Source organism: Maniola hyperantus, chromosome 7, assembly GCF_902806685.2.
Source record: "Maniola hyperantus chromosome 7, iAphHyp1.2, whole genome shotgun sequence".
In the NCBI taxonomy this organism is placed as follows: Eukaryota; Metazoa; Arthropoda; class Insecta; order Lepidoptera; family Nymphalidae; genus Maniola; species Maniola hyperantus.
In genome coordinates, this window is record NC_048542.1 from 13,652,757 (window position 1) to 13,676,506 (window position 23,750).

At 38.2% G+C, this 23,750-nt stretch overlaps 2 protein-coding genes across 2 annotated transcripts in view; both read left to right on the plus strand.

Annotated features, from left to right (window-relative positions):
- Positions 1-1,668, plus strand: part of Rcd6 (Reduction in Cnn dots 6) — a 32,363-nt gene extending 30,695 nt beyond the window's left edge. The window contains exon 7 of the mRNA XM_034970742.2: positions 1-1,668. Within this exon, the coding sequence (XP_034826633.1) occupies positions 1-542 (542 nt within the window). The 3' untranslated portion in view covers positions 543-1,668.
- A 1,237-nt stretch (positions 1,669-2,905) lies between these two features.
- The window catches only part of cyst (rho guanine nucleotide exchange factor 18 cysts), a 54,376-nt gene continuing 33,531 nt past the window's right edge, over positions 2,906-23,750 (plus strand). The window contains exons 1-5 of the mRNA XM_069500025.1: positions 2,906-3,311; positions 5,097-5,152; positions 21,606-21,715; positions 22,510-22,626; positions 23,212-23,332. Coding sequence (XP_069356126.1) covers positions 5,110-5,152; positions 21,606-21,715; positions 22,510-22,626; positions 23,212-23,332 — 391 coding nt within the window. The 5' untranslated portion in view covers positions 2,906-3,311; positions 5,097-5,109. The remainder of the gene's footprint in view (positions 3,312-5,096; positions 5,153-21,605; positions 21,716-22,509; positions 22,627-23,211; positions 23,333-23,750) is intronic.

The window sequence follows — 23,750 nt, forward strand, 5'->3', positions numbered from 1 at the left end:
GAAAAACTGGATCAATGCCAGACCTCCGACGTCACTTAGCGTCAAGACAGTCCATGAACATGGGCTACCCACCAATAATGCTGCCCCAACCTCCCCCCGCCTATTGGCAACACCTCGCTGATAGGCAATATGCTGCCAGCCTCCGAGGCTACCCCAAATCCTTCCCACCCCCACAAAACTTTGGCACATGGGTCGGTCCCAGGACAGGCCCATTCTTCGACAACCCTTACAAGAGGAGACATTCCGTTGTAGGAGCGTTCAATACAGACGAATACCCTTCAAAAGGTTACGACTTTGAAGACAGGATGGACTGTAAAAGCGAAATGGCATACCCTTACCGACCGTACATTTACGACCCAAGGATGTACCCTCCGGATTACGACCCGAGGTTCTTCCAAAGTGATCCATACGGAAGCTTAAGGCATAACCCGTATAACTTCAGCGGGTCGAGGGAAAGAGTTTACTATGGGATAAGGAACAGTCATAATTCAGTTGGCAACGAGTCTGATGATTTGACCAAGTATAAAGATGTTGCTCTCTGATCTCAATTGAGCAATCGATTTAACAATTACGAATATGAAAATTTCTTCATCCTGGATGAAAATGTTGTATAAAATAGTCGAGTTTCATTCATGTATAAAAGTTTGAGTGTTATTGATTAAGTATACCTACATATACTATAATAGAATCCTATGTTTGTATATTTGAAGTCAATGATTGGTGCTAGTTTTGTAATAATTAGTATAACTTTATAAATAAAATTTTAATATAGGGAATTTCGGGGAGTTAAGGGATTCTTAATATAGGGAAAACATAGTATGTTATCCCTTGAGTAGGTACTAAATATTTGAGGATCTGTACAGTTGAAAATATAATTAAGAAATATTACGACCAGACTTATATATTACTACGACCAACTTGGGGAAATCCCATAATAAGTAGTTAAGTAGGTACCTACGTCCATAATAAGCACGATCAGTAGGTACAGATGTAATTATGATCATTACATACTTATTAATCTGTATTGAGCACCATGCTATAGGTTCACAGTTTTCAGTTTAAGGAGAATGTAATTACAAACGAATAAAATAGAAATTAATATTGTAAGATAGAAGCTCTAACCTATATACTAGCTGATGCCTGCGACCTCGTTAGCGAGGATTTAGGTTTTTAAAATCCCGTGTGAACTCTTTAATTTCCCGGGATAAAATCATACCTATGGAAAAAATCACGTTGATACGTTGCTCCGTTGCTACGTTATTGAATGACAAACCAACAAACCAGCAAACACAAACTTTCGCATTTATTATATGGGTAGGGATAATAAAGCCCCGGAAACTTGTGATTCCTCACATTTTTGTTGAGAGAGACATCCAACAAGTCGCAGGGAACCATTGGATTCAGGCGGCGCAAGACCGTGGCGTGTTGAAGTCCTTTCAAGAGACCGGTTCGGCAGTTAGACGTCTATCGGCTGACGATGATGATGATGATACTTAAATCTCCTTCTATATATTAAGTTAGTCTTAAGTAGGTACTCTCTACGAAATTAAGTATTAATAGTTTTAGCGTGTTACCTTAATAACCAAAGGATTGTAATTGCTCTAAATGTAAAACAGAAAATTTTCAGTCACTATCTTGATTAAGAAATTATAGTTTTTTTACAACTTATATCTTGAGTTTTATTATATACTTTACCTATTTTAAATTCGTATTAGGTAGGTACCTAACTACATGGCATTTTATATTTTCGTTTAAATACCAACTTTTTTTTCTCCTAACAAAGTTTCGGGCACGGCGGCTAACGGAAACTAGCCATCTACCTACACGGGAGATATCTTAGATATTTTATCCATGGGAGTAAAGGAACGGCAATCTGATACAATCGGAGAGAGATCAGGCCAAAGAGTATAATAATATACAGGGATTAGGCGAAGTTTGGTTGGCGTGACGTGCTTTCCTTTCTGAGCACAGATATATGTCCAGATTTGCAACTAGCGTGGCCCCCTCAGTCCCTCTCGCTCAAGCAGATTTTCTCAAAGATTTTCTTACTTGTGAAATGTCACTCCTTCCTACACTCCACGTTGTTTGTCAAATACTCACGTACAAATACATTTTGACAAACAAAAAAAGTGGCCACGGTGATAAGGACAAAACATAATCATTTTGTCACGTTCTAACAAGAGCTTAAATGCATTTAGCTATCTCGCTCTATCAGTAAGTGTCACAATAGGTCTACTTCTAACAGTCCTTATTCTGAGTTTCTGAGGCTTTCAAATAATTTCTAAACAGAAAGATTCAAAAACTTTTTGGCACGAATCTTAGAACCCCGGTTTGACATAATTATGAAAATGAGAATTACCGGCGAGTGCGGCGATTCGTATCGTAATCGAGGTAATCGAGGCTCGAGCTTCTGATCTAAATAGGCTGGCAATGGTGGAGGTGGAGTCGGCACTGGCTAGGCTATGTTCCTTGGGCTAGGCATCTATAGATCGACCGAAAAGAGTAAATAAAATAAGGGCGCCACTTTCGTTCTTGTGGTAACACCATGTAACTACTGCAACCAAAACAATGGGGCCGATTCTCTAGTACACAATCTCTAAACTAAACTAAATTAACAGGTCTAAATCTAGTGCTTTCCTTTTCCGCAAGCAACATTATGAAAGGGATAGCAATAGATTTAGACGTGATATTTTAGTTTAGTTTAGAGATTGTGTACAAAGGAATTAGCCACAATATTGATATAAAAATGATCGTGTTCGGTTTAAATTAATTAGGTAGGTAGTCGAACTAAAAATAAATACCTAACATTCTCCCGACTAACTACATTCTTTGAATTTTTCTACCAAATTAGGTATTTTTATTTGGTTTGGTAACACTGTCAGTCAGTCAAAATTTTAATGAATTGAAGTCGTCGACATTTGTAAAAGTTTTGAGAAGTTGATAAAACAATTAAAGCGATTAAAACTAACTTTAAAAGTGATTATCTAAAGTGTTTGTAGTGTAGGATTAGGAGTTATCGTGATAGGATTCGAAAAAACAACATGAAAAGTAGTTTAAGTGAAGTTTTTTGTGATGTTTCGTGGTGAATAACTGTTTATTGTTTTGTGTAGGTGGCTACTCGTATGTGGATCGGTTAGCCCCAATGTGAAAGTGTATTTTCGCATTAAAATTAGATCCCATTGTTTAAAACTTTCCGGCTAACTGTAGTACTGTGAAAATATCACGTACACATCTTGTGTAAGATATTTTAAACGAGTTTTAATGTGATGTGTTGAAGCGGTGACTTATGGTTCACCACATCTCCGAAACAAGTAAGTTCTGAATATTTTTACAAAGAAAATATAAACACTAAACTTTTCAATTCAGTTTAACCTTTGAAGAACTATACTTAGTTGTAAATTTTAGAGTAACCTTAATTTAAAAATGTTTTAAATACCTAGTTGTTATCTTCAAACACAGATAGTGCAGAATTTTTTTATCAGCTTAAATAGGCTACTTGACACTTTTTTAAAGTTGGTCTTAAATGGTTAATATTTGTGCTATTATATCAAAAAAATTAACACTATATTTTTTTGCGCCTAAAAACCGTAAAACTTTCATTTAAAAATATATTTTTCTTAGACAGGTGAAAACACTGTCGGCCATGTTTGGCCGATAGATTATCTGTGCTCTGACGTCATGCATTTGTAAACAACAGCATAACCTCCCAAAGTTTAATAAACATGACTTCTATACTAGTGTACCTACATGAAAAATATAGTAATTTTCGTTATTGTATCATCTGAGAATGTTAAAAACGCATCGATAAAGACCACAGGAAAGTTGTGGATTAGAGTGCCCAGTGAAATAAATATACGTAACACGCGAAGACTTGCTTAAAGGGATCCTATATGACTAACGACTTCAACCCAAATTTATTTTTGCAAAGATCACTTTGTTGTAATAACTTATTCAATTTATAAAGAGAAAACGATATTTTTTTACGTTTACTATGAGTTTTTAGAAATATATAAAAACTAGCTTATGCTCGTGACTTCGCCCGCGTGGACTTCATAAATTTCAAACCTCCATTTAACCCACTCAGGGGTGGAATTTCAAAAAATTCTTTCCTAGTGGATACCTTCTCTTTACCTACAAAGAACACACCCACCAAATTTCATGTATCTAGGACCAGCTGTTTAGATGTTTAGGCTGTGCGTTGATATATAAGTTTGTCAGGACTCTAAATTTTATATATATGGATACTACGTTAGTCCCCGCGTGACATAGGGATGACATTTCTTTGTTTACATATTTAATGACGTCACATCATGGCTGACAGCGTTTTCTGCGTTTCAAATAAAAATAAAAACTGTATTTTTTAAAATTGGATTTATATATCCATCCTGCGTTTTAAATAATTGTTATTGATATATTTCGTTGTCTTAAGCAAAATACTATAATAAATAATGATTTATTGGACGAAATTAGATATGAGTCAAGTAGCCCATTACATTCACTGGACTTGTATAGAAAGTGCCAAACAAAATGATTTATTTATATGTAAAAACAAAAAGCTGATTGACTGACGGATCCATCAACGCACAGCTCAAACTACTGGGTGGACCAGACTGAAATTTGGTATGCAGATAGTTATTATGATGTAGACATCGCCTTAGAAAGGATTTTTAAAATTGAGCCCCTAAGGGGGTAAAATATGGGTTTGAAATTTGTGTAGTAAGCTAGTTAAGTATATAAATTAATTATATTTCATCGAGCTATTCTACATGTAAGTAAGTAATCCACTTTTAAAGTAAGTATCCTTATCCCATGCCATGTGGGGACTGCACGACATGTCTTCTTCTTTCACTCATTTCAGTCATCGGTCAACACAATAATAATAATATTCTGCTCTGAACCCTGTCCATTTGGTCCCTCTCACACTGACAGGAGACCCATGCTCTGTAGTGAGCCAGCAATGGGTTGAGAACAAAGTGTTCAAAATTGCTAAAGCTAGAACCAAAATATGTACCTATATGCAGCGAAGCCAAGGGCAAATTATTTTAAGCTTTTAGGACCTGTATTGTAATATTTATTCATGTATAAATTAATTTCAGCTTTACTGTGACAATGAAAGTGCCATCAAAAGAAAATGTGGGAATCATATCTTCAGGTAAATAATTTTTATTTATTCACATATCACTTAAATTTTTCTTTTTTACCTTTGATTCATTTGATCACTGGCAATTTTTAAATTTCCTAACTAATACTAGTGGCCGACAGTAACAGTAGCACTTTCTTGACTGGATATAGAGTACAGTACCCGGCAGGAAATATTTTACATCAATTTTTAGAAAGAGATAGCGGTTTCGTAGAGCATTGTCTCTGCCAGCAACTGTAGCTTTCACAGGGTGTACAGTACGCGGCAGTAAGTAATTTACATCGGCGATTAGAATGACATTTCGGCTTTGTAGAGCGTTGTCTCTATCAATCATGCCTACAGTGCGACAAGGCTATCTTGGCGCGTGGCGAAAATCGGAACTAACTTTGCCGTCAGGTGTCCCCTTGTTCTTGTTTGAATATTCTAAGCTTTTGTTTTCCAACAGCGCCCCCCTGTCAATGTCATTCAAGTGCCAAGAGAGCCTTGTCGCACTGTATATAACGTTTCGTTTGACCGTTGTAACGGTCTCAACGACAGACAATGCTCTACAAATCTGCTATCTCCTTCTAAAGGTCGATGTACAATACTTTACAATGCCGCGTGCAATGTGTTTCCCTAGAATCTACATGGAAGCTAAATTGATGCATTAGAGCGGGGCAGTAGTGATATTATGCGAGCGTCGTACATCTAATGGGTCCCGTATGCTACGATGTTATAATGTGTGTTAATTCGATGTGGCGTACGGGAGCCACATACATACTAGTAGAAATGTTGCGAAATTAAAATCAGTGGAATTGAATGTCTGATTTAATTTCATTTTATTTTGACGTTTTTGTGTTTCAACTCGAATTCTATCAAAATTATTTTGTGACATGTAAAATCTCGTGCTAAGCACACAGATTTACTTAGTTATAAGTTACGATTTTCAGAATTTCAGTAAGTCATTATGATCAACCCATCGTGTACTATCATCATCGTCATCCCATCCCCGGCTCACTACAGAGCACGGGTCTCCTCTCAGAGTGAGAAGGGTTTTGGCCATAGTGTACCACGCTGGCCATGTGTAAATTGGTAGACTTCACACACCTTCGTGAACACTATGGAGAACTCTTAGGCATGCAGGTTTCCTCACGATGTTTTCCTTCACCGTTAAAGCAAGCGAAATTTAATTACTTGAAACGCACATAACTCCGAAAATTTAGAGATGCGTGCCCGGGATCGAACCCCCGACCTCCGATTAGAAGGCGGACGTTCTAAACACTAGGCTATCACAGCTTCAGTAAGTACACAATTCTATATTTAAGTTGATTACATCATTATGCATACGAGACAATAACTAATACAATTTTTAGTCCATTCAAACAAAACAGATGTACTGGTAAGTCAATAGGTTGGTAATTAACAATGGGGCTAACATTCCTCAAATGCCTCATATATCAAACTCGACGGACACTCTCAATGCCGTTATCTAAATTCTAAATGCCGGCTAGTGTGATCTCTACGACGCGACTTAGGTTTTTGCTGTCTAGATTATTGACAGACCTTAACGGGAAGTTTTGACTTGGCTTGAATTTGAATTAAGTACTTAGTTACTACTTCATCATCATCATGATCAACCCATCGCCGGCTCACTGCAGAGCACGGGTCTCCTCTCAGAGTGGCTCAGATTTGGCCATGTGCGGATTGGTAGACTTCACACACCTTTGAGAACATTATCGAGAACTCTCAGTTTCCACACGATGTTTTCCTTCACCGTTAAAGCAAGTGATATTTAATCACTTAAAACGCATATAACTCCGAAAAGTTAGAGGTGCGTGCCCGGGATCGAACCCCCGACCTCCGATTAGAAGGCGGACGTCCTAACCACTAGGCTATCACCGCTCGTTACTACAATTACTACTTATTTAGTAGATAATGAGAGTGTAATGTATCTCTAATGTGTCCCTGTTTCACAAGGTACTTACCTACCTGTTGAAGGATAATATTATGTAAGTTTTATTATAAGTATGATAAGTGGACAAAGCTTTGTCACCAAACGGTCCATATAAGTCATATGTCCTTATATCGCACAGCACAATTCGCCTTTGTGGTTTATATGTACGATAAATCGTGAAAGGATCTGTACCTTTTGAAACATCCATAACGGGACGCGGAAGTCAGAAGGCTTGCTTTGTGTTCAAACTTTCCAGTTTCCGGTATTTTAAGATGGCGATTTTGCTATAGTCGACGCATTTTAAACTGAGTCGTCGAGTTATCGTCTGTTTCGCTCGCATTTACAGGTCGTAGGTAAGTGCGAGCGAAACAGACAGATAACTCGACGACTCAGTTTAAAATGCGTCCACTATACCACATTGAACAGTAGGGCGATTTCGTAAAACCTGCATCAATCATTATTACAATCTCAATTGTTGGGATTGGCTGAATTTGTGCTATTCTTGTTGCAACAATGCATTTATTTATTTTTTATTGATCAAACATTGGTACACTTAAACATACTTACTTACGAGAACTAATACATAAAATACATAATAACAAAACCAATTTGTTAAGTAGGTAGGTATACAGAAAAATCGACTGTCCCTAAGCTAGGTATACACCTGTGTTTTAGGCGACAGCACTCTCCTTAAAATTGATGGCTCATTTTATATACAAAAGAAAAGGAATCTGCATGTAAGGTAGATATTGTGGCTAATTCCGTTCTACACAATCTCTAAACTAAACTAAAATGGCACGTCTAAATCTATTGCTATCCCTTTCATAATGTTGCTTGCGGAAAAGGATAGCACTAGATTTAGACCTGTTAATTAAGTTTAGTTTAGAGATTGTGTACAAGAGAATCGGCCCCAATATAAAATTAACATGTTTACTATAATTATTAGAACTATAACTATTAGTGAGTGTGTGTGTGTGTGTGTGTGTGTGTGGGTGTGTGTGGGTGGGTGTGTGTGTGTGTGTGTGTGTGTGTGTGTGTGTGTGTGTGGGTGGGTGTGGGTGTGTGTATTATATATTCATTTTGTAAATAATAATGTATATTTTGATAATATATATTTGATATAATATATTATATTAAAATTTCCAACAGCTTTTCAGTCTCCGAATATGTTCGTGTAAGCAACCATTCTTTAACTTTTTTTTTGCATTCGTTTTTATTTAAGGGATAAATATTTAAGGCTTTATTAATTTCATTATAAATTCTACTACTAATGATAGAGTATTGTCTCCCTGCAAGTTTACTTTTATGTCTACCCGTTTTAAATATTAGATCCATTCTTCTCTTTTCTAGGTTTGTATCGAAATTTAGGGAATTATGTTTACGTATTATAATTTGTAGTAAATAGAGCTGGCGAACCGTAAGAACCTTGCAATCTCTATATAGATCTATTGTTGGGAATCTAAAAGGTCTGTTTGTCATAACTTTTAAAATAGCTCTTTGTGCTCTCTCTAGCTGTAACAGCAATGTTTTATTGCTACCTCCCCAGACCGATATGCAATACATGAGTAGCGATTTTACTATTGCAGAATATACCATAAAGATAGTACACTTATTTGCTGACAACCTAAGATTTTTAAATATATATATCAATTTCCTTATTTTTGATGTCAAATTAGATATGTGCAATTTCCAAGACAAAGTATTATCTATAAGTAGTCCAAGATATTTTATATTAGCAGCATATTCTACAACAGGGCATGAACAAAATGAGTTCTTAACAAAAGAATTGCATGTATGCGCTTTCAGTACGCATTTATCGGCGGAAGGTTGAGAGGTAGCTGAGGGTGAAAAAGTGAGGAATTTAGTTTTATTAATATTTAAGCTAAGCAAATTAGACGCCAACCAAACTGATACTTTTTTTAAGGCAATCTCGGCATTTTCGAATGCTTTTTCCCACGTATTGCCTGTAATTAATAAAACGGTATCATCTGCATAAGTTATAATTTTGCAGTTCGGAATAGACAGGCGACAGAGATTGTTTATGTAGATAAGGAATAGCGTAGGGCCCAAAATGCTTCCCTGAGGAACACCATAGGAAAGAGGCATGTCATCGCTAAGGTATTCATTTACCTTAACTTGCTGCGTACGGTTTGTCAAGTAGTCTTTGAAAATGTCCAGTGCTATTCCCCTGATTCCTATTGTTCCTATTGATTCCTATTGCATTGTAGCCAATAGTGCGCGAGCGTCAACCAATCAGAGGTGATTGCCGTAGCTGTCATTCTACCGCAATCGAGCAGCAGGAAAACATATTGTGATAATATGATCAAATCATATTGATTTTGCGTTGTGTACCAATAACATAATGATCCTATATTGTTATTTAGGCCTTGGGCAATATGCTAAGCCGTCAATCCTACTCTCGATCAATTATATCTGATGATAATCGTTAGTATAGATGGAAAATTATGACCCGACCGCTCGTTATCAGCACTTGCCCTGTTACGTTGTTACCAGTTCACTCTTAACGATATGAGGTCAGATGGCAGATAGCAATCTCTCGTTAAAACTGACAGCCTTACGATTTCATAGTTGACCTCTCTTGCGCAACGGTGTGGACTGTGGTCCTTTAAGTTTGAAGCTACGGTTTCGATGCCCGGCTGTATCAATTCGAAATTGTATAATTTGAGGAGCTGGCAAACAAAACGTGATTACATCATTTTGTTCCCCAATCACGGTGTGATTAAAGAGAAAAATTCGTCAAGTGCGAGTCAGACTCGCACACGTAGGGTTCCGTACTATCGTACAAGAAATAACACTTTTATCTTTTAAAATGTTGATGGCGGCTATTTTGAAATACTTTATTATTTATTGGTACAACGGCAATAGAGAAACACATCATTCTATGAAAATTTCAACTCTTCTACCTAGTACGGTTAACGAGGTACAGCCCGCTGACAGACAGACGGACGGACAGCAGAGTCTTAGTAACAGGGTCCCTTTGGTACCCTTACTACAGGTACGTAACTCTAAAAATGCTACATCAAATTGTGTGCCTCCAGTATACAGAGTGTGATCAGAACGCGCTGGCGAAAACGATGACAGTTGATAGTAGGCACTGATCATCAGTGATGTGATACCACAAAAAAACGCGAAAAAAATGCGAAAGAAAATAATCATGTAAAATTTCACGATACATTGCAAATAAAACATCTGACTGACGCTAGAGGTCAACGAACGTTCCGTAAGTAGGACACTCGGAGTCCATGCCGTGTCGTAGGCGGGGCATTGACCCGAGTTTTACACGCTATACATTGCGGGTTTGAAAAATACTAAATAACTAAAACTACAAAATGAGGCAAATGGTTATTGGTGTTGGATTGTGTTTAGGTAGTATAACAATAACGATAAGTTTTTGCTAGCATTCTGGTTACGTCCTGTATAGATAGATCGGTGTTATGGGAAAGGGAACGTTAATATCACAATCGATTACTGAAACATCGAGTGTGAGAGAAAATTAATGATGTACCTACCTATTATATTTTGTTCTCGGTTTGCTCGGGACGATATTGCGATTTGCGTAAATTTTTTTTTCTCAATCCTGATGCTGTACGGGAACAGTAGGGCGATTTCGTAAAACCTGCATCAATCATTATTACAATCTCAATTTTTCTGATTGGCTGAATTTGTGCTATTCTTGTTGCAACAATGCAATAACAATTGTAGTCAATAGTAAGCGAGCTTCAACCAATCAGAGATGATTGCGATCGTGACATTGTAGCTGTCATTCTACCGCAATCGTGCAGCTAACCATCAAAACTGATGGCATTTAGAAACTGTGGGTTATAAGTTGTTGATATCGTACTTGGTGTTGGTACGTTGGTGGTACTTGTACCTACCAAGTAAAGACTTTTTGACCCAACCCCTTAGCCCTGATGCTGTAAAGAATTGCATTCCTAAATCGTGGTAATCCCACGGTACTTTTACAGAACCATGGGTTTAAATGTTTTTACGAAATTTGGTACTTGCATCCTGGGGACGGGCTGTGGTAGCCTAGTGGTTAGGACGTCCGCCTTCCAATCGGAGGTCGGGGATTCGATCCCGGGCATGCACCTCTAACTTTTCGGAGTTATGTGCGTTTTTAAGTAATTAAAATATCACTTGCTTTAACGGTGAAGGAAAACATCGTGAGGAAACCTGCATGCCTGAGAGTTCTCCATAATGTTCTCAAAGGTGTGTGAAGTCTGCCAATCCGCACTTGGCCAGCGTGGTAGACTATGGCCAAAACCTTCTCACTCCGAGAGGAGACCCGTGCTCTGTAGTGAGTCGGCGATGGGTTGATCATGATGATCCTGGGGACGGGCTTCTACGGATAAGCTACTTTTTCTACTGGAAAATCAAAAGTTCCCACGGGATTTTTAAAAACCTAAATCCACGCGGGCGAAGCCGGGAGCATCAACTAGTCCTTAATAATCTAGCATTGAATATGTATGAAATCAATTCTTTCTTATCTCTCAATATAGCCAGTCATTATAATACCTTGAAAGTAATAAAATAAAAATAAAATAAAATAAAATAATAATATTTTTTATTCAATTAAACTTTTACAAGTATTTTTGAATCGTCAAATGCATCTACCACTTTAAACAACCTTTACTAAACCATCTAATACTTTAAACAACCTTTACTAAACCTAGTAAACAAAACAAGCCAGTAAAACCTACTCACTAAAAGCTTCCCCAAATCTATCGTCTATTCAATATACCTACACTATTGAAAACGAAACCTTACGTGTTCGACATTCATTGCCCTGAATTTTTCATAAGGCATAAACAGTGGATTTCCCATTTTTAAGTAACCCTCGTGACCATATCAAACCATATCTCTCGGGTTACTGAGGCTGGTGAATAGTTGAACCTAGACTGCTGTGGCTGGATCGATATCGCGCATGCGCAAAAAATCTAGCCCTGTTACAAAGGCTAGGCAGCTGCCTCGGCGGCCACTGTCAAAATATTACTCCTAATTCCGAATTCTACACGCGTATCCTCAAAATAATAGAACACAAATGATAATTCAAAAATCGAACGCGTTCTCTATTGCATTTTTTAATTAAACTACCCGTGATTATTTATTTGTTTTTTTGTCGTGATGTGCGTTTTGCTCTAAATGCGTAGTGTTTTGTGTGCTGTAAGGTAATTGAATTAGTGGCCGCCGCTTGTAAGATGTAGTGCCGCTGCAACTGGTGAGGTACGTACACAGTATACTTGTAGAGTTTGGTGAGCTTTCCTTTACTTGTTGCGCCTTTGTGCTTGGATTACGTAATATGACATTTAAAATGCTTGACCATTTTGGTTGTGAGAGATATGCAATTTCAGCTTTATGATATACATATATGCAAGTTCAGCGGGTCAATAATATAATTTAATGATTCTGAGTGAACAGAAAAATTATCTCAATAAAACTTCTGATACCTGATATTTTTCTTTTTTTATGACGATGAAACCAGCTGCAATTTTCAGTTCTTATTATTTTATATTTATTGATTTTATTATTAGTGGTTCACCCCAAACTGAGACCTCGCGTCCTATGAGTTCGGACTTTTTTTTTTTTTTTTTTTTGTTTATTTGAAAGTAATCAACAGCGTAAATACATAATTATTATTTAAATTTAAATCTAGGTATAACAGAAGGCCAAAAGAGATTACTTAAAATTATAATTAAACTATTTTAACAGAATAGAGTTAGAATAAATGTAGGTATATACAATAATAAAATAAAATTACAACAGTGTGTGTATGATTGTATGTGTGTGTGTATGCGTGTGTGAGTGTGTGCTTATGAGTATGTGTGAGCGTGTGTGCATGTGTGTGTGTGTGTAAATGGGAGTGTATGATTGCATGCATATTTAGATGTTAGCTACTTTTTTTTTGTTTTACGATGATAGTTTCTTAATTCCTTTTTAAATTTATTGTTTGATAGGTAAAATAAGTCAAACTCAGCGAACTGATTGTTATAAGTACGTACCAAGCGTGGAATTATAGAATTTCGCGCATAATTTGAGTTAGATTTGGGAACATTTAGAAGGCGCGTGTGACGCGTTCTTAAAGGTTGAGCATTAAATGAAAAGGCTGAGAGTAAGCTAGGACAATCGATTGAGCCGGTTAAAATTGCTTGCAGTAACAACATATCACATTGTTCCCTTCTATGTTCCAGTGAGCCGATACCGTAGTGAGTACACGCTTCCTCATAACTATTAAATTTTTTAAAGTCTTTAAAAGCTAAGTATTATATAATATATTATATTATATAACCAGATATTACACGCATATTCTAGAATACTAACAAATACTTATTAGTAACTATTAGCGCTTTCTATCAACACAATTTTTTTTTTAGTTATTGGTAAAATATTGGCATTGGATTTTTCTCTTTCTCGCTGCACGCGCTGTGTATTTTATTTCTATTTGATACTCGACTAAAGTTAGTAAGTTTTTTTATTTTATTCAGATATAAGTCAGCCCTTGACTGCAATCAAACCTGGTGGTAAGTGATGATGCAGTCTAAGATAGAAGCGAGCTAACCTGGAAGGGCTATGGCAGTTTTTATTAAGCCTATGCTCTTTTGGTTTCTACACGACACGGCACAGTTTTTTAGGGTTCCGTACCTCAAAAGGAAAAACGGAACCCTTATAGGATCACTTTGTTGTCTGTCTGTCTGTCTGTCTGTCAAGAAACCTACAGGGTACTTCCCGTTGACCTAGAAACATGAAATTTGGCAGATAGGTGGGTCTTATAGCTGGCTTTAGGGGAAAAATCTGAAAACCGTGAATTTAGGGTTAGATCACACAAAAAAAATTAAATTGTGGTCATGTAATAATTAGTATTTTCAATATTCGAAGTAAGATAACCATATCAAGTGGGGTATCATATGAAAGGACTTTACTTGTACATTCTAAAACAGATTTTTATTTATTTTTATGCATCATAGTTTTTGAATTATCGTGCAAAATGTCGAAAAAGTACGACTGTAGTACGGAACCCTCAGTGTGCGAGCCTGACTCGCACTTGGCCGGTTTTTATAATAGAGATAGAAAGCAAACGAGCAGGCAGGTCACCTGATGTTAAGTGATTACCGCCGCCCATGAACATTTGCAGCACCAAAGGAACCGCCGATGCTTTGCCGGCCATTTTAGGAATTTGTTGGTCTGGCCCTTGGCAAGTGGTCACGAAGTTCGGATGCAGGCTCGCTTCAACGGAGATAAAAGCTGATGTTGGTACTAACTGCACCACAATGAATTAAAAAAATAACTAGGCCACCAGACCCTCCTCATTTGATATTACGATGTACAATAGAGGCAACGGGGAGGAAATTAAAACTGCGGCGCGGATACCGCATGAGGTTAGCTGCATCCGGGGAAGCTACCGGTCCCGGGGGAGCCGAGGTCGACTCTCAAGCTTATGAAAAATGTATTGTTTCAAGGTTCATACTAAAATTCAGCTTAGCGGGAATTTTTTTGAAGCACAATATAGCCGATTCTCTTTTTTTTTTTTTTTTAATTCACATACAAGTTAACCCTTGACTGCAATCTCACCTGGTGGTAAGTGATGATGCAGTCTAAGATGATAGCGGGCTAACCTGAAAGGGGTATGGCAGTTTTTAGTAAACCCATACCCCTTTGGTTTCTACACGGCATCGTACCGGAACGCTAAATCGCTTGGCGGCACGGCTTTGCCGGTAGGGTGGTAACTAGCCACGGCCGAAGCCTCCCACCAGACACAATCTCTAAACTAAACTAAAATGACACGTCTAAATCTATTGCTAACCCTGTCATAATGTTGCTTGCGGAAAAGGATAGCACTAGATTTAGACCTGTTAATTTAGTTTAGAGATTGTGTACAAGAGAATCGGCCCCAATATATAATTTCTCTGATTCAAAGTCAAAGTCAAATGATTTATTCAAAATAGGTAATAAATTACTCTTATTGATGGTCTGGTATGGTGTTAGATTTGTAAGATATAGTGGTGATAATTATAACGCAAACTTAAAACTAAAGCTACGAGGGTTCCAAACGCGCCCAGGTCTGGATTAATAGGAGCAACTGATTGACTGACATGCAACGCAACTACATACAACATTCCTATATGGATCCGAGAGATGGTCGCTAACTATGGGCCTCATACGAAAGCTTTATTTAGCACATTACTATTGGTTGCGCAGGCTTTGCACATATTAAGTATTACAGTTTTATTATAAGTATTGATCATGTATTATACCTACTAGTTTTTACAAAAATCATAGACTAATACTCTAAAACGACCGAATTATTTCAAATCTATAAAAAAAGGTCCGAGTTTTAGCAACAGTGCCATAAACTCTAAGAATAACCAGATGATTTAGTGCCATACAATTATTGCAATAAATTAGTACATTCAAAGTTTCGAATTATTGCGCTTGTTTTAGGTATTAGTTAGATACTTCAGTGATCCGTCTTCATATCACCCCATGAAGGGAATATCTAGTCCAAGTAAATGTTCCCCCATACAAGCGTAAAGTTTATTTTTATCTGGTTTAAATAAGTCCGTTCCATTGCTTTCCCTTGGAAAATACCACTGCACTTTTATAGCTTAGTTTATATTCGAACATGCTCCACCGACTGCGTTGAAACCTAGACGAAACGCAATAGCGTAGATCGTATTGCGAGATTCCCATTACGTTCCCATAAGAAAATGCATTTATCTTGAGAACAATCTTACGAAAGGTTGAGTCTTGAAATTTTCATTACAATGTGGAATGTACTTATTAAACCAGCGCATGTTTGTAACTACGCGAAGCATGTGAATTGTTTTAATAACTAATTTGAAGATGATTTTCTTTCTAATACATGTTTTCCTAGTAGATTGGAAGGTTCTTCAAATTTTCGTACACCCAAGGCATAGAATAGGTAGGTAGGTAATTTAGATGTTTCTGAAAGAAATTTGCAAATAATTCCCTTATTCGCAAATTTCTTTCAGAAAAAAGAATGAAAGGATGAATTTCTTCCTATAAATCTGTCCTCTTAGCTTTTATACTTTAATCATTGTCTTATGTGGCCTATGTACCATTTGTACTATCTGACGACGCCATATGAGTTCATCTCACTAAATTTTGAGATGAAGCTCTCTTAATAACTGGTGCTCTGGTAGCTTCTTTTTTAGTTTCCACATTTTTCACAAGTATCTGTAAATAAAAGAGTAAGTACTTAATACATAGTTACTCTTAAATTGAAATAGAATAAGTTAGTAATTACTCAAGGGTCTACGTTAGCTTTTAATCCTGAAAATACAACAATTACTTCAGAGTCTGCTCTTTAATTTCGTTTGAAACATCAAATGCCTTTTCTGGCAAAACCTTGGCCTATTTAAGTACTCTCTTCTCAACAAGCATAACGGTTTCAAACGAAATTTTGCGCTTGAACTGCAGATGTTTTTAATTAAATAGACACTTTACAGAGTCGATTTTGTTAATTGTATTACCACGTTCATTAGCTTCACGGGTGATTATGTAAACAAGTGTATCGAATCGATTCTTATTCAAGTTTAATTGAATTTATCTTGATGTTGTTTTACCTTGATTTTCGTACGCGGTTTCCTGTTTTAGCGGCTCTGCCAAACATGTAATATCGGTAAAAAAAATGCGACAACCACAACTTTTTTAGGGTTCCGTACCTCAAAATGAAAAACGGAACCCTTATAGGATCACTTTGTCGGTCTGTCTGTCTGTCTGTCTGTCTGTCGGTTTGTCAAGAAACCTACAGGGTACTTCCCGTTGACCTAAAATTATGAAATTTGGCAGGGAGGTAGGTCTTATAGCAGACATTAGGGGAATAGGAGACACGCGTATCTTGCCTCGTCGTCGGCGTGATCGACCGATAGTCCTGCATTGTTGGACATAATACGTCTCTTGAAGGGCCACACGCCGCGGTCTTGAGCCACAGCTATATCTGACAGCTCCCAACGGCTCGTTTGATGATGTCTGTTCACCATTCCAGCCATTTAAGCTTTGCAATGCATATCCTGCTTATAGTTTTATAAAGTTTAGTTGTTGCCATCAGCAGTGCTCCCTTAAAAACTATGATAGCTACTCGTAGATATCCCATAAGATTATTCTAGGGGCGAATCAACGAATTCCTTGAAAGCCGACAACCAAATTGTATTTTTCCATAATTGGCGATGAAGATATTTACGGAAGGCGCTGCCACTTATCTAAAACCACGAAATCAGCGTGCTCGTTCACTTATTTGAATGAATTCAGCCAATAACTGGCACTAGCTATAGGTAGGTATATAAGTAGAAGGGATTTACAACTTTAATTTTAGTGCAAAATACGCCGCAAGCATATTATGCTATGTCAATATTTGTTTAACCACCAAATCACCAAAGCTTTTAGCGCCTAAAAGCTTTGTATATACGGCGAGCTAGTTTTACATTGTGCTTACCGAGACAGCCTCCATACAAACGCACCTACGAGTATCTCTAAGGTACACTGAATAGGTCTCTGCCAGTCTCTTGTTTATGCTATCACTTCTTGACAAGGGTCCAAAGGAATTTTATCCCACCAAAAACATTTCATGTAAAGGTTGCCAAGACTCACAACTTCATAATGCTTTCACTGTTAAAAAGTTATGAGATCTCTAGTAGAGCCAACCCCGGAGCTGAGTTACTCTGCTCATGGGGCCTGTCCCATCCTATGATTGTAATGCTCTCAAAGGTACGCGTATGTGAAGTCTGCCAATCTGCTTTTGGCCAGTGTGGCTTTCTCATTTTGAGAGGAGACCTGTGCTCAATGGTGGGCGGGAGACGATTTTCGCGCATAAAAGCTGTGTATACAAGGCGGTGCCCGCGACTTCGTCCGCGTGGATTTGGGTTTTTAAAAATCCCGTCGGAACTCTTTGATTTTCCGGGATTAAAAGCCTATGTCCTTCTCCGGTATGTAAGCTATCTCTATACCAAATTTCATAAAAATCGGTTTAACGGATCGGCCGTGAAAAGCTAGCAGATAGACAGACAGATAGGCAGACAGACACACTTTCGCATTTATAATATTAGTATGGAATATGGATATGGTGACAGTGAGCTAGCTTTACATAACGCCTATACAAACGTACCTATCGTGTACACGAATAGTTCTCCGCCAGTCTCTTGTTTATGCTATCACTTCTTGACAAGGGTCCAAAGGAATTTTATTCATGTAGACTATTCAAATGCTGTCTGGCACATCTAGGTCGTTTTGTACCTTTCCTGTACTACATAGTTCTGTTACCTATTGTCGAATGCTGTTAGATCTTTGAAAGATAGTTTTGGACAGGTGTTTTGGTACGGTACATGTACAGTTGCGAATATGTTGATTGATGATTGTAATGTTCTCTAAGGTATGTGTAGTCTGCCAATTCACACTTGGCCAGCATGGTGGATTATGGCCGGACCCCTTCTCATCTTGAAAGAAAACCTATGCTCTGTCTGGATGAATGAATATCTAAAATAATAGTATAAGTAATAATAATACTTGTAACATTATTTAAAACTAGCTTATGCTCGCGACTTCGTCCGCGTGGACTACATAAATTTCAAACCCCTATATTAACCCCCCCCCCCCCCCCCCACCAGGAGTTGGATTTTCCAAAATCCTTTCTTAGCGGATGCTAACGTCATAACAGCTATCTGCATACCAAATTTCAGCCTGATCCGTCCAGTAGTTAGAGCTGTGCGTTGATAGATCAGTCAGTCAGTCCAGTCACCTTTTCCTTTTATATATTTAGATTTAAATACATAATTTGCGCGGGGCTGCAATTGCCTATTCAATGTTGAATGCCAAGCCGTGAAAGGCTAGCAGACAGACACACTTTCGCATTTATAATAATATAGTATGAATTAAAAAAAATTAAAAGAGCAACCGCCTAGTTTCTTGCTCGTTCTTCTCCGTAGGCACGGCACGGCATTCCTAACCAGTTTTAATTATTATGATCCTAAAGCACTTGTAAAAGTTTATTTGAATAAAAATTTATTCTATTCTATAAGTAGGTACTTATTTAAAAGAGGAGTGTTCAGAACGCAAAGTTATAACTAACAGTTATAACTAAACTAGTCGGGTTAACGTCGACTGGATACGTGAGTATAGCCGTAGAAATATTGAAATAATGTGAATTAGGACGGAAAATTTTCCTTTCATTTGAGTTTCCGAGGTAATGACACCACATTAGTATCTACATTGCACCCATGCGAAGCCGGGGCGCGTTGCTAGTACTATATATAATGGAAATCACTCACGATAGTTTAAACGTTAAAATATAACTAACAGGTCTAATTATCGCTAATTAAGGCGGCGAACTGATAACGCGTCAATCTCGACCTCGACCCTCCAATCCTCGATAATCCACTTATCCTAAGAAAGCTTAGCGAAATTACCGAGACACATTATTTATTTACGTAGAGGACAGTTTAAGGATATTATAGTTTTTTTTTAAAGAATTGGCGCCGATTCCGTTGTCTTTCTCTAAACTAAATTTAGAGTATCTCCATCCTTTTCTTTTTATGAACTTCACATTTAAAGACTCTAAATTTTAGTGCACGCTACAAATTTAAACAGTAGGCTCGCGACTGTGCGCTAAAATCACGGGATTTACCATCTAAAAATTAAAAAACTGTCAAACTGCGTCTGTCCTTTTCATATTACATTAGTAAGAAGAGCATGCGAATACTCTAAAATTAGGTTGTGCTCAGAATCAGTACCACTGTTGACTAATATTTCCCCTCCATCTAAGCGTTAACAACAGTGTAACGGGTGGGGTTTGAACTGGCAACCTTTCGGATTTTCAGTCCGCTCCTCTAACCGTTGAGCTATTGAGGCAATTATACAGTGGGGGCAACATTCCTGTTGGGCGATAATATCTCCATGACGACTTCCCTGGCGCAGTGGTAAGCGCTGTAGTCTTATAAGTGGAAGGTCCCGGGCTCGATTTCTGGCAGGGGCAATTTAGGAATTCATATTTTCTAAATTATCTGTGGTCTGGTCTGGTGGAAGGCTTCGTCCGCGGCTAGTTACTAGTTACTACCCTAAACTGTGCTGCTAAGCGATTTAGCGTTCTGGTACGATGCCGTGTAGGAATTTAGAAACCGATTAGGAGTATGAAGCGTGTAATGAAACTGCCATACCTTTTCCAAGTTAGCTCGCTTGCATCTTAAGACTGCATCATCACTTTTTTTTTTTTTTTTTTTTCTTTATTTATTTAGGGGCTTTTATATTTAAATACATGTCAGCCCCATTACGATCAGGTGAGATCGCAATCAAGGGCTAACTTGTATCATAATTAAATTAAATAAATCTCTCAGTACGAGATGAATTTTGGCCAAAGTCCACTAGGCTTAACCTAACCTAGTGCGAATTAACCATTAGGCTTAACCGCTTACTATTATGTATGTACATACTTATAACTAGCTGATGCCCAAGACTTGGTCCGCGTGGATTCAGGTTTTAAAAATCCAATGGAAACTCTTTGATTTTCTGTGATAAAAGGTAGCCTATGTTCTTTCCCGGTTTTTACCTATATCCATGCAAGAAATCACGTCGATCCGTGATTGAAGGATTGAAGGACAATCCAACAAATTACCTACCACTTTCGTAATAAGGGTAGTGATTAGTCCGTCTTTTGCGAATTCCTACAGTTTAGATTGTCTGTCTTCTGAAAACTTTAGGCAAGCATCTAATTCATAATCAAACATCAGAAAACTTCTCGCGAGTTAGCCCATCAAAAACTTTAAGTATATTCAGCCAAATAACTATATATCAAAAGTTTCCAACATGAAATATCTTCGCAATAGGGTATTAGCACGGCTGAGTGAAGATGATATCCGTTTCCGTTGCTCTTTCCGCTTGGTAGCGTCTGATAACTTTGAGCTGTTGATGCGATCGGTAATAAAGATGGATTTATTGGTAAAGTTCTCCATAATGTTCTCAAGAGTGTCCAGTCTGCCAATCTGCACGTGTATATATAAAAGGAAGGTGACTGACTGATCTATCAACGCACTGCTCAAACCACTGGACAGATCAGGCTGAAATTTGGCATGCAGATAGATATTATGGCGTAGGCATCTGCTAAGAAGGGATTTTTAAAAACTCAACCCCTAAGTGAGAAAAATACGGGGTTGAAATTTATATAGTCCACGCGGACGAAGTCGCGAGCATAAGCTAGTCTATATATATAAAAGGAAGGTGACTGACTGATCTATCAACGCACTACTCAAACCTCTGGACGGATCGGACTGAAATTTGGCATGCAGATAGCTATTATGGCGTTGGCATCCGGTAAGAAAGGATTTTTGAACATTCAACCCCTAAGGGGGTGAAATAGGGCTTTGAAATTTGTATAGTCCACGCGAACGAAGTCGCGAGCATAAGCTAGTGTTGGTATATATATAACCTAAACCCTTCTCATTCAGAGAGGTGACCCGTGCTCAGGTGTGGCAATGGTGATGATGTATTGAAATGGAGGTGTGGTTGCAGACGAAGGCGGCGGCAGTTCGGACTTGCGGTCGGACAGCAGCGAGGACGAAGTGACGGAGCACGCGGCCGCCCGCGCCGCGCCGCCAGCCATGGCCGCCGCCAGGGCGCAGGTACAGGTATTTGTAACACTTTGACTTTTGGCAAGAGCTCTAAGGACGATTCACTCGTATGTTATCGCATTTATATTTGGCACCTTTTGAAATGGAAGCCGTGTGATCTATTCTGAGGCAGCCATCTTGAGTCGATTGTATAAATACGGGCGGTTGATGGTTTTTAAGCTAGTCTCGTTCCGACGCAAGAGTCAACCGACTATTAAATTCATTAGCATCGTTCAACGCGCTTTTGGACAGTAATGCTCTATGGGACCCATTTAATGATGGGTCTATAATACTGGTTCGGGAGTTACTGAAGTACGCTGAGAGCATTGCATGAATATGTCATTCAATGTTCTCAGCTTACATATTCAAAATCCTTTGATCTTTTACCGTTTTGTATTTTGTGCCTTTTTTCTTGTACCTTTATTTGTATTTAAATTTATTATTAATCATCTAGTTAGTGTAAGTGGCACTGCCGTTCTAATAAGATATAAGATAAATAATAAATAATAATAATAATTAAATGCTTTTTGTGTTTAGTTCGCCATTTTGATTTAGTGATCGCAATAGCAATTGGGCCCTAATCATGTTAATATTGCAGTTAGGTAAAACTCTCGATAAGCCTGTGCGCGTCGTGACTAATAATTTAAATTCACTTCTGGTGTGTTTATACGTATTTGATTCGTATTCGTTTTCGTAAAAATACGATTCGACATGGCCGTCATACAAAACGTACATAATAATATGTTAAGCTGATAAGTTGAGCTATTGAGGTTTTATAGAATGTTGAACTTTGCCGCGTTTTCCAGGTGCCCACCATAAGCGTGACGCCGCATAGTCCAGGTGTACTCGATGATAGTCTTCAACAGTTACGACGCCTGCATGCGGCGGTGCAGCGCATGCGAGCGGCGCCTTTACCTCTGTTGGTATGTACTTGAACATCCATTGTGTTTGTCGTGTCTTCCAGGTGCCCACCATAAGCGTGACGCCTCGGCTTCAACAGCTACGACGCCTGCATGCGGCCATGCAAATTTTCGGTTGTGTACAACTGAATTAGCCAAATTTTGGCTAATTCGTGCCTTCTGATGGCAGTTCAAGACCTAAAAGCTTATATTATACTAGATGATGCCCGCGACTTCGTTCGCGTGGATTTAGGTTTTTGAAACCGCGTAGGAAATCTTTGGTTTTTCGGGATAAAAAGTAGCCTATGTCCTTCCCCTGTCCACCTGTCTCCGTGTGTGCACATAATGCCACCAATAGAAGTCGCTGGAGGGAGATCGCACGAGCAGCAGTGAAGAATTCATAGCCACGACCACTCTGTCAAGAATGAACGATTGAGAAGAAGAATGTCCTTCCCTGGGATATAAGCTACCAAATTTCATCAAAATCGGTTGAACGGTTGGGCCGTGAAAAGCTAGCAGACAGACAGACACACTTTCGCATTTATAATATTAGTATGGATTAATAAGGAAAGTTATAATGTTGTGTATAGCTTGAAATGTTTTTTCCAGGCAACGGGCTCAAGTCGTCTCAGCACGTCATGTCCGTCGCTGTGCAAAGACGGGGTGGTCGAGCAGGAATGCTCATCGCCCACACATTTGGACTTCTACCCGCAAAGTCGAAAAGGCAGCGGTGAGCTAATCTTAGTATCCGAAACCTATGCTCCGATCACTATGTTCTTATTGCTGTACTGTGAATTTTATAAATTACGCAGATGTACCTGCGCAGAAAACTAATTTTTGCCGCGAAAATATCTCAGCTTATAATAGCGCGCGTCTGTCCGCTATTGGTTGTTGCCTACCCGCCATGTTAGGTACGCGCGAATTATGAGTGAGATAGCATGAACCTTTGTTGTTTTTGTTTTTAAGATCTTAACTTTTGCTGATGCGACTTATAAAAGTGGTAGTACTGTACTTAAATTGATTTTAGACACAGACTTCGTCACCACAGATGCCTAGTACATTTCCACATTTTCGTTAAGCGAATTTCCGCCCATTGTCAGCTCATTTATTTTGTGCCACACATTTGTAAATTGTGGAACCTGCTGCTC